The 10,270-nt window shown below is 41.6% G+C and overlaps 1 protein-coding gene across 1 annotated transcript in view; it reads right to left on the bottom strand.

The window, feature by feature from the left end:
* Positions 1-603: 603 nt before the first annotated feature.
* GLIPR2 (GLI pathogenesis-related 2) overlaps positions 604-10,270 on the bottom strand; it is a 13,731-nt gene continuing 4,064 nt past the window's right edge. The window contains exons 3-5 of the mRNA XM_009081583.1: positions 9,056-9,159; positions 1,821-1,898; positions 604-764 (exon numbers count right to left, since the gene is read on the bottom strand). Of these exons, the coding sequence (XP_009079831.1) occupies positions 604-764; positions 1,821-1,898; positions 9,056-9,159 (343 nt within the window). The remainder of the gene's footprint in view (positions 765-1,820; positions 1,899-9,055; positions 9,160-10,270) is intronic.

The following is a 10,270-nucleotide window of genomic DNA, read 5'->3' as shown; positions in this document are numbered from 1 at the left end:
CCTCTTAATAAAAACACACAGGTCTGAATGCCACTACATTTTACACATGTACCTTTCATACAGGAACTTTTGCATATGTTCCATCTGCAGAGAGAAAGTCCCACAGTAGCAGGAGGTAAAGAGAGACCAAAGAAGTAACATTTTTTTAAAAAAATACTGAAAACTGGGAGTACATCATATAATTACCAGCTGATATCTTCTGTTTACAGGAAGCTATAAATTTGCTTGTTTAAAAACAAAGACATCCAACATGTGCTAACTCACATGCTGACTTGAAGTTCATGCAATCTATAAAAAAAAAATTACAAATTTTACCCTTCAGAAATGCTGCATATACTTCATCCTCAAACTAACTGAGGCCCCCTCAGGAACAACAGAGACCTAATGTGCAGACTGACTCAAGCAACATGTAATTGTTTCCTCTGTACTGAGAAGTGAACAGCAATGTCAAACAGGAAATTTCATTGAATCGTGCTTCATTCCAAACTCTGTTATGTCCAAATCCAGGATCACTTGTCATTAAGCAATAAGACTACCTTAAAAAAAAACCCAAACAAAGAAAAACAAAACAAAACAAACAAACAACCCTAAAAAAAAACCCAGCTATTTTCTTGGAGGAAGGACATTTTCTTCATAATAGCCTGGATTTACTACATTTCCAGCTGGATCATATCTAGCCACCACAAACGTTGAGCCGTCACTAGCAGAAGCTTTTCCGACTCCCATTTTTTTTGTGCTCTTCCAAACCATTGCTGTGAAATGACCTGAACAAAGAGAGAGAAACACACACATTCATTTTAGATATTAAATCTTTAACATTCCCTTTGACAAGCGAGGGACTGGGAAAGAAAGAACAATGCAAAGCCACTTCTTTCTCTAACATGAGAACAAGATAAGCACATGAAAAAGAGCCTTACATCTAGCATTTTGTTTGGAAAAACTCTGATCTGATCTAGCTCCATGCTACTATTCCCATTTCAATGTCCTGTACCCAAAAAAGAATACCTAGTAGGAGAATCATGAGAGAAGTAATTTGATAATTAACTGACATAAAATTTGTCGGCGACATCATGGTCTTTACTCCCTGCAGTGTGAACAGCTGTTCTGAGAGTGACTATTATTCATCTGCTTTAACCATCTCATACTCCCCCATGTGTTTGCACGTGCAACTGTTCAAAATAACACTGTTTTTGTGTCTTCTTCGGCCTAGTTTAATAGCCACCCCTGCATTCTGCTGCCTCTATGTTGTTCCCTCTATGCATAGACAAATCCTATGGGAAAAAAACGTGATTTTCTTCATCTGAAACAAGCTCAGGCATCTCTCTTGCTTGAGCATTATTCAGGGAACAATGTTCTTAAGTTCATTCCACACCAGATGTCAGTATGCAGTCAATGGCCTGTTCCTGATCTTCAAACTTTAACTGATCTCTGTGAGTGCAGTGATATAATTTGGCAGGAGTCACATGTTAATGTAAACAACACAGCACATTTAGTAAGACGCCCTCATGATTCCAATTTAGCATTTCCTACTAATTAATTTCCCTTAAAAATAAGCTGCCTGTTAAAAACTTCGGAGTTGGAGGAAAAGAAACTAAACTGAAAGAAGTTACAAATTTAGCTTATTTCCTCATTTCTCAGATTCCTTTTACCCTTCTGCCAGATTTTAACATAAAACTTTGGGGAAATCCTAATTTTTTCCCCTTTAATATTTTTCCTAAGAAAAAAAAAGTAGATTTTTGAAAAATATCAAACAACTTGGCTGGGCAATTTCTTAAAATAGAAACTGCATTTTGAAGAGACAGCGCCCAGAATGAATTTACCTGTTCCAGAAGAAAACCCTGGGTTTTGAAAGCTGTAATTTCTTATTTCACTGTACCATCTGTCAGCCACATCCTTTCCTGAAAGACGAAAGGAATGAGATGTGGAATCATGACATAAACACAGAAGTGTAACCCACTTACAGCCCGGCCAGCAAGACCTTCTGTTAAAAGGTAGCAAGAACTTCTAGAAACATGAAGAAAGAGTCCTTTTACTGAAAAGAGTTTTTGAAATGTAAGTAACATGGTAGTACATGTAAGTTATCAAGTCTTTCTAGTTTTACAATAGCTGTTGCTACTTTTATCATAGAATCATAGAATGGTTTAGATTTGAAATGAACTTTAAGATCATCAAGTCCAACCATTAACTCAGCACAATCAAGTCTACCACTAACCTATGTCCTTTAGTGCCAATTTTTCCTCATATTCAATCTAAGCCTCCCCTAGCACAACTTGAGGCCTTTTCCTCTCCTCTTGTCTCTTGTTACCTATGAGAACAGACCAACCCTTTTCTTGTCATAACCTCCTTTCAGTTAGCTGTAGAGAGCAATAAGGTTTCCCCTGAGCCTCCTTTTCTCCAGGCTACACACCCCCAGCTCCCTCAGTCACTCCTCATATGTGCTCTGCTCCAAACCTTTCACCAGCTTCATTGCTCTTCTCTGGACACATTCCAGGACCTCAACGTCCTTCTCATAGTGAGGGGCCCAGAACTGATCACAGGGTTAGAAGAGAGACCTCACCAGTGCCAAGTACTGCGACAGACTGTCACTACCCTGGCCCTGCTGGCCACACTATTTCTGATCCAGGCCAGGGTGCCACTGGCCTCCCTGGCCACCTGGTCACAGTGTTGGCTCATGTTTAGCTGGCTGCCAACCAGCACCCTAAGGTCTTTTTCTGTTGGGCAGCTTTGCAACACTCTTCCTAATTTATTAATTTAATAAGTTACTAATTAGTCCAATGCTTTTAGTTAACACTTCATGCCATCAATGATTGGAGTTCTGCTCAATGCAAACACAGTCCATCAGTTTCTCCAGTGGAGTACCAGGGATCATGTGGCTGGCAGAGCCTGGCCCAAAGCTAGGGTAGGCAACCCACAAACCAACTTTAGAACCAGGTAGAGTTCATCCTGTTCAGGGGAGATCTCTACAGCAAAGTGCTCATCTGGTAGGACAGAGCTGATGATGAGTGCTATACTATCACCAATAGATCAGGAAAAAGGACCATCCACCAATTCCCATCTGCTGTTAAAACTTTACAAGTTTGAAGTTAGAAAAACCTTTGTATAAGAGAGATATGTGTGGGATAGCATTTAGATCAAGATGGGGCAGCAATCCCTTTAGGCCTCAAAGAAACATCTGGAAATTTAACACATTGAGTTTACTTTTTTTTGCACAGAACCCTCTGCAACTTTCAGCTTGGAAGGTAATCAACACACATCTCCCTCATGTTGGGTGAGTGCTCCTGTCATTAGGTTTCTGCATACAGTTTTCACCAGCGCCTCCCTCTTGAAATGTATTTGAAAATATTTCAATGTGCCAGATTTTCTGAGGAAAAGGGCACAGGGAGGCCTCCCACCTGTGGATGCAGGTGCATGAAGATGTCCCCTTATGGCTCCAGGTAAGCTAAAGAAAAATGACACTTCTGATGTTCTCTAGTTTCCCATGTTCTCATCAGTACTCAATACGTCAGATTTCTGAGTGCATTTATTTTTAGTTGATCTTATTTAGCACTTGAGCCATTGTGAAGGTCCATTTTGAGGCACTTAGAGTTAAGTTAGACTTCAGGTACTGCAGTCAGACACCTGTAATATACAAACTTAGGAACTGCTTCTGTGTGGAAGTCCATGTGTCCAGCACTGTCTCATCTCATCAAAGGCTTTCAGTGACAGCAGCTGTATAAGGACTATGACCATGGCCAGGAATATAGCTCAGATCAGAATCTGCAGAGGCTATGCAGTCAAAAGTTTTACCCTTCAGAACTGTTGCAAGACAAAAGTTAAATGTTACTTGTTTTCCATTACTGGTTATTAGGAAATTCTTGTGTCGAATACTGAAGGGGTACAAGGGATCAGGTTTTAACCCAAGCTACATTGATAATGAAATTTCTGCTTAGCATTCCAGGATGTATCATCAATGCAAACCCAGTAGATTTCATAGCAAGCTGCCAATGCTGTTAAGCCTACCATCATGACGAATGCTGGTCCCTGGTGGCCTGTTGGCTGCAGAAGAGCTGTGACTCATTCTTTGCTATTTTGCAGTGAAAAGTCTTAAACTTGCACAGCTCTAGAAGTCAGACACTGTGTTAATGTCTTTAAACTTCAGTTTCATATGACTGAAGTCTGCTAAAATGATGATGCTGTTAGCCTGGCAAGCTGGTTGTCAGAGCCATCATTGAAATGAAAATATTGAATGAAATGCCATCTCCTGAGAGGTGTTTGAACTGGAAGTACTACAAACTTATATGTCCCACTACTTGTTAGCAATAGTACTCAGTAGAGTCAGTTAACACTTTCTACACAAAAAGGTAGAAAATGTCTCTGGTATCCCAAAGAAGAAGTTTCAGGAATAACAATTGGTTTCATCTTTCCCTGCTCTCCCTGTGTCAAACAACAAACCCTGTAGACCTGTTTTATGGCTGAAGTATGTAACACAGTTATTTGTTACTCACACTAAAGCTAAAATGAAGACTGAAAAAAGTGCAAGGAGCGATATTTATGCAATAGAAGGGGAAAATAAAAAGCACATAATAAAAGAAAAAACCACAACAAACCAAACAGATTATCCTGTCCCATCCTAGATTTCAAAGCTATGAAGGATTTAGATGTGTTTGTGGTAAGCTGGATGGAACAGTATAGAATGTGACTGCTGACATTATCAGGCCTTATGAAACCCATGTACATTATGTGTACAAGTGCTGAAGTGACTATACTATGTAAGTAGTGCTTTTACAGATGTAGGACTGCATTCTCAGTGCTACCAGCAGTTCATTCCCTCTGTTAAGGTATCAGTATGACACAGCATAAAGAGCATTTAAAGAGAGAGTCACCATCATTCTGCTTACTATAGCTCCAGGAAGTGTGCCTAGGCTGCATGTGACAAGAACTGATTATAGCAGAAATGATAAAGTTTAGTTCTATCAAGAAGCATGTGGCCATGCCCTGCTGTCAACTCTGCAGCTTCTCTTCTGTTGCTCCACTTGCAGAACTGATTAAAAAACTGCTCAGTTTTTAATATCCTTCCTGCTTGCATTGCTGTAAACCACACTCATAGTTTCAACACTTTCTCTATGGAAACACAGTTTGACTCCACCCTTCTCCCAGCCACAGCTGACTGATGACCTGCTTGTTAGACTTTCTAGATGCTCATTTCAGAACAAGATGGACCTCACTCTCATGAGTTTCATCAATACCACAATGGACACATCTACATCACATAAAAAATTGGTTCAACGCTTGAACTAGTGTCCAAGTACAGTTTTGCCCAAGACTAGGTCCAGAATCAGCATAGTGATTTTATTTTATTTACCCAAACTACGAGCTTTCTACATGGTCCCACTGACTGTGCCTCAAGTGCCTCACAGGGTCAGAGGAGTGACTGTGCAAGGTTAGTCCATATGTAGAAGTAACAGTCCTGGTGTAAAGTTCTTCATGTAAACAGGTGTCAGTACTCTTGCCTGGCCATGCTCTGCATCTCATCAGTTGTGCTGTTGTCTCATTAAATGTCATTTCTAACTATTCTCCTGGGCAAGGAGCTCTATTCTGTGCTGATGTTTGGAGGGGTGTGAATGCCAACAAGTGGTATCAGACCAAAGGTTGCAGGGACCTGTGTGTCTGCGGAGCAGGTAACTGAAGCACCAGCACAGGTGTGAGTGTGTGAGCACAGCACAAGCTGGACTAGCTGGAGGGCAGGTGAAGTGCTCTGGAAGGATTTGCTACAGAAGTGTGTGGCCACCACAGGGACAAGGAGAACCTTGGCCAGCAGCCAGGGAGCTGTGTGTGGGATGCACTGTACTGGCAACTGGAGCAGAACTGCAGTCACAGGGTATGTCCAGGTGCAAGCAGCAGGGGAGACTGGGATCCAGGGGCAGCTACTGGGCAGACAGAGAGCTTAGCTACTGCAGGGTTCCACACTGGAATTCTATTTCTACTGCTGAGAAATACACATAAAATTATATATAATCAACACTATAAACTATACATGGTATCTATTTTTTTAATCAGTCACTGAGAATATGTAATTGTATACATATACACCATATTATTTTAATACTTATATATATTACAGTAACATATATCATTGCAATCAGTCAAAAAGGGGAACAGAAAGAGGACACTGGTGCTGTTCATTTTAATGTTGACTGCATCTGTTTGTGCTGCTCTGCATATATACACATGTACGTGCTGTATATGTGTGTTTGTGTGTGTGCAAGCCTGGAAATACACTCCAAGCCTCACTATTGGGAACACAGTGCTGCAGCAGCCCTACTACTGTGTTCAGCTCTTCCTAACTGTTGATTTCTCTGGATCCAGCCTTACTGTGTTCTCCTCATACCAAAGAATCCTTAAATCTTCAAGTAATCCCACTGAATAAGTTGCTAAAAACTTTCTAATAAAATCACATAGGACATATTTCTCTGCAAGGATGGGCAGCACCATGACAATCTACTCAAAAACTAGGTTGTCACAAGGTCTCTTTCACCAGTCTAAGGAGAAAGAAGGTATAGGTAGATTCAGCTTTGCCTCAGAAATAAAATACCTACCTAGACTAAGGTAATACTAATGGATTTTGGAAGTAATACTCTACTTTCAGCATTCCTCAAGCAGGTCCTTATTTATTTTACTGCATTTTATTTAATAAGATTATATAAACCTGGTGTTAAACACCAAGAGATACATCAAGACTGGCTCTCAGTCAGACCACACTCCTCCAGGGCTGGGGCAGACAGTGCCTGGGCTGCCCTGCCCACTAACCCCAATCTGCAGGAGACCCAGGTTCCTCTCACAACAGATTTGGGTGATAACATACCATGAATTTCTCTTACGACATGTCTAGAGTTCATAAACTGCAGTGTTTTCACAGGCAACACAGCACGTTCCTCACGACTACACCAGCCATCCCAACCAGAATTTAGACATCCAGTGCCTCCCAACACACGAGAAATGAGATGAGGCATCCTGAGAAGCCTGACATACTACAGCTGCCAGGGCAGGCTGTGGTCTCTCACATTAGTGGCAGATGACAGCTCACTTATTTGAACACAGACAAAGAGAAGTCTGCCACAGAGCAGTTCCTGCAGGACTGGAGGGAGGAAACAGCTGTCAACTATTTCTTGGATTACAGGGATAAACATATTTCCAGCAATAGCTTTAGGCTATGTAACTCTAAAATCCTGAATACAATTCAAGGTATTCTTGTACCAGGAAAGGAGTCAAACTAGAAGGTTTTATAGTTGAAAGCTTAAATCTTCACTAAAACAAGAAATGCATCTTCTGGCATTACTACAGAGCTCAGTGAGAGCCAATATAAACAACAGCATCACTTTTTTGAGAGAGAATAGAGAGTATGCTAGAGGTTTATTGAGTTTTGCTTTATCGGGAAAGAAACCAGAAGACACTGCCTGCCTTTGTTAAGCCCCTGAATGGATGTCTTAATCCAAATTTCAGCCTCATTGAGCAGGGTACAAATTAACTATCCAAAGGGAACTATATGAGAAAAAGAGGAAGAATGAACCAGCTCCATAGAGATGAAGACTAAGCCCAGATGAGAAAATAACTTTCTTTGAACAACTAGCATTCTCATTCTGGTACTCTGAGTGATCCTGCTGCATTGGAAATGTAGAAGTGTTCTGCAGAACAAAAGCGGATATAGCTTAATTTTCTCAGCAAGACATTGAATCCCATGGATAATAAAGCCAGCACAACTGCTCAAACCTGGAAATTATGTATGGAAACAGTGCTTCGATAAAAAAAATGGTATCCAGAAAAAGACAGAAGGATTTGTATGTTATGTTTCCAGTTCTCCAAAGGGGAATTCTGTGACTTCAACCTTGGGGGGGGAGGAAGGAGCACAGGCCATTAACACAAGCAAGGAGAAAGAAGTCAGCTCATCAGTGAGTCACAGCCACTATGAAAACTTTGCCGTACATCTGTGTTTTCCCACGCTGCTCTGAACCCTTGCCTCACACTCTTGCAAAGGACAGAATGCCAAACATGAGTAGATCAAATTGTATTTTTCCACCATGGATTTCTTTTCATTATGAAAAAGTACCCACTTGGGACTAGAGTTGGCACTTGAAGAGGAACCAAGCAATGTCCCTGGGTCTAAAACTCACTAAAATTTCCAGGTCCTTCAAACAGAGCCTGCAGAAATGAGCTTCTGTTTCCCCAAGGCTGTGCTGGAAATTCCAGGGGTAGAATGGAATAAAGAAAGCAAGTGGTCACTTTTAATACATCCCACCTGCTGTCCCAGCAGGCTGAGGCATGAGCCCTGACCACTGGAGGAGGCAGGAGAAAGCTTGTTGAATATCTCCCCAACTGAGGGCTCACTGCAAACTGTCAGCCTGGTCAAAATTCAGCTCCTGGGGCATCCAAACAAAGGCTGTCAGTTACGTGTCACTTTTATGATCAGAAAATATATGAAATATATATTTCATCAAAAAATGAAGACATGGAAAAGGGATCAAAGCCTGTTTTCTGACAGAGTGGAAGGTACTAGATGTCAAACACATTAGCCACTGTCACTCTGGTGTCCAAACCCTCATTTTTACTCCCACAAACAGGAACTGCAGTGTACCATGCAATGGATATTTTTCCACTTTCATCACCACAGCTGGCCTGTGGGCAGATCTCTCTTTGGGTGGGGCAAACTAAGGCTAAAGGTGAAATACAGGGCATTGACAACTTCCTTCTCTTTTCTCATGAACGAACAAGTAGCACTACAGACAGCCCTACAGAAGGGGTGTATGGAGCAGCCTAGCTGCCAAGTCCTACCTCTGAAAGGACATAACACATTACCACAGACCCTTAACTCCTCTGTGCCTACATGTGCTTCTTGCTCTCAGTACACACAGGTGACTGCAAACTCTGTCCCCAGAGAGCCTGGACTGGGCTGGGGTGTGGTGACTGCATTTTTGAAGCAGAGGAAACTCCAAAACTCTTGCAACCAGATGCTCTGAGCCCAAAGTACATAAGACAGGCCATTTATCAGGTGTCTGTGAGACAATAAGAGAAGAAAGCTCACCTGATTGGTCATAGGATGCCCATGCTAGGTTTTCTCCACATTTTCCATTAGCAGACTCGGAGCTGTGCTTGAGGACCCTTGTGGTAGCCAGTTCTTCTGCATACCTAGGAAAGGAATCCACACATTGTGTCAGGGACCACAGATGCAGTGAGCAGAGAGGAAAAGGAGCAGGAGGAAGAGAAGGAGATGCAATCAAGGAATTTTGTTGAAAGATGATCGGTTTAAGTCAAGTAACTCAGTTGCAAAGCCCTGAAGCCAGGGGTGCTCTAAGTTTACATAGATCTATGTGTTAGGCAAAGGGAAGGCCTAGAGGCCATTTTCCCTGTCTTTCACAAGCATCTGTACCACTGTTGAGAAGGACCTAGAAGAAATCAAAGGGCAGATCTCCCACCACATTCTGCCCAGCACCTGGACATCCACTGACTATCCTTACTGCCGCTGCTGCTAGAACTGGAAGTACCTGCAGCAACTGCTACAGATGTCACCTCCTGACATTTCTAGGTTCCTCACAAGAGTAAATTAAATGTTCTCAGTGAGACTGGGAAAAAAACCACGGAAGTAGAGATTCAGACAAAGCAAGCATAACCCGCCCTACATTTACAAATAGAAAAAAAACAGTAAAATGCAAAAATACCCCCAAAAACAAAAACCAGCAATGTGCCAGGCAAGAGGATGGAAGAGAAGGGGACCACATGGAGAATCTGAAACAACAACTGTGTAAACCAACACAGACATAAGCAGCACTGTTTCTATAGAAGTTGACATGTGTGAGAGAATGGGATGTATTTTATTGTCTTATGACAATAAGGACAAGAAAAACATCATGGGTGAAACAATTAATTCTCTTTATTCAACATTGGAAAGGTTTCAGTATGGAGACAGTGAAATTGGAAAGACCATTTGGTATTGCTCATGGCACAAGAAATAGGAGGCAACAAACAGAATAATCAGGTCATAGATTTAGAAGTCAAGTGAGACAAAGCACTTCTTCCACATGGTGCAGCAGAAGTCATCACCACAGGATGATGCAGACATCAAAGCACTCATGGGTTTGAAAAAGAAAGAGAGAAATTTACAGTGTGAGTATGAAGGGGGAAATCTCCAGGGCTTATTAAACAACAGCAACAAATAGATGAGAATACAACCTACTGCTTAGGAAAACCATAATTTCCAGGATAAATCTGTATTTTTCAGGAGAAGATAATGAGGGAAGGA

This window comes from Acanthisitta chloris, unplaced genomic scaffold (assembly GCF_000695815.1).
Source record: "Acanthisitta chloris isolate BGI_N310 unplaced genomic scaffold, ASM69581v1 scaffold12239, whole genome shotgun sequence".
Taxonomy (NCBI): Eukaryota; Metazoa; Chordata; class Aves; order Passeriformes; family Acanthisittidae; genus Acanthisitta; species Acanthisitta chloris.
The sequence above is the reverse complement of the archived record's forward strand: the minus strand, read 5'-3'. Positions and strand labels throughout refer to the sequence as shown.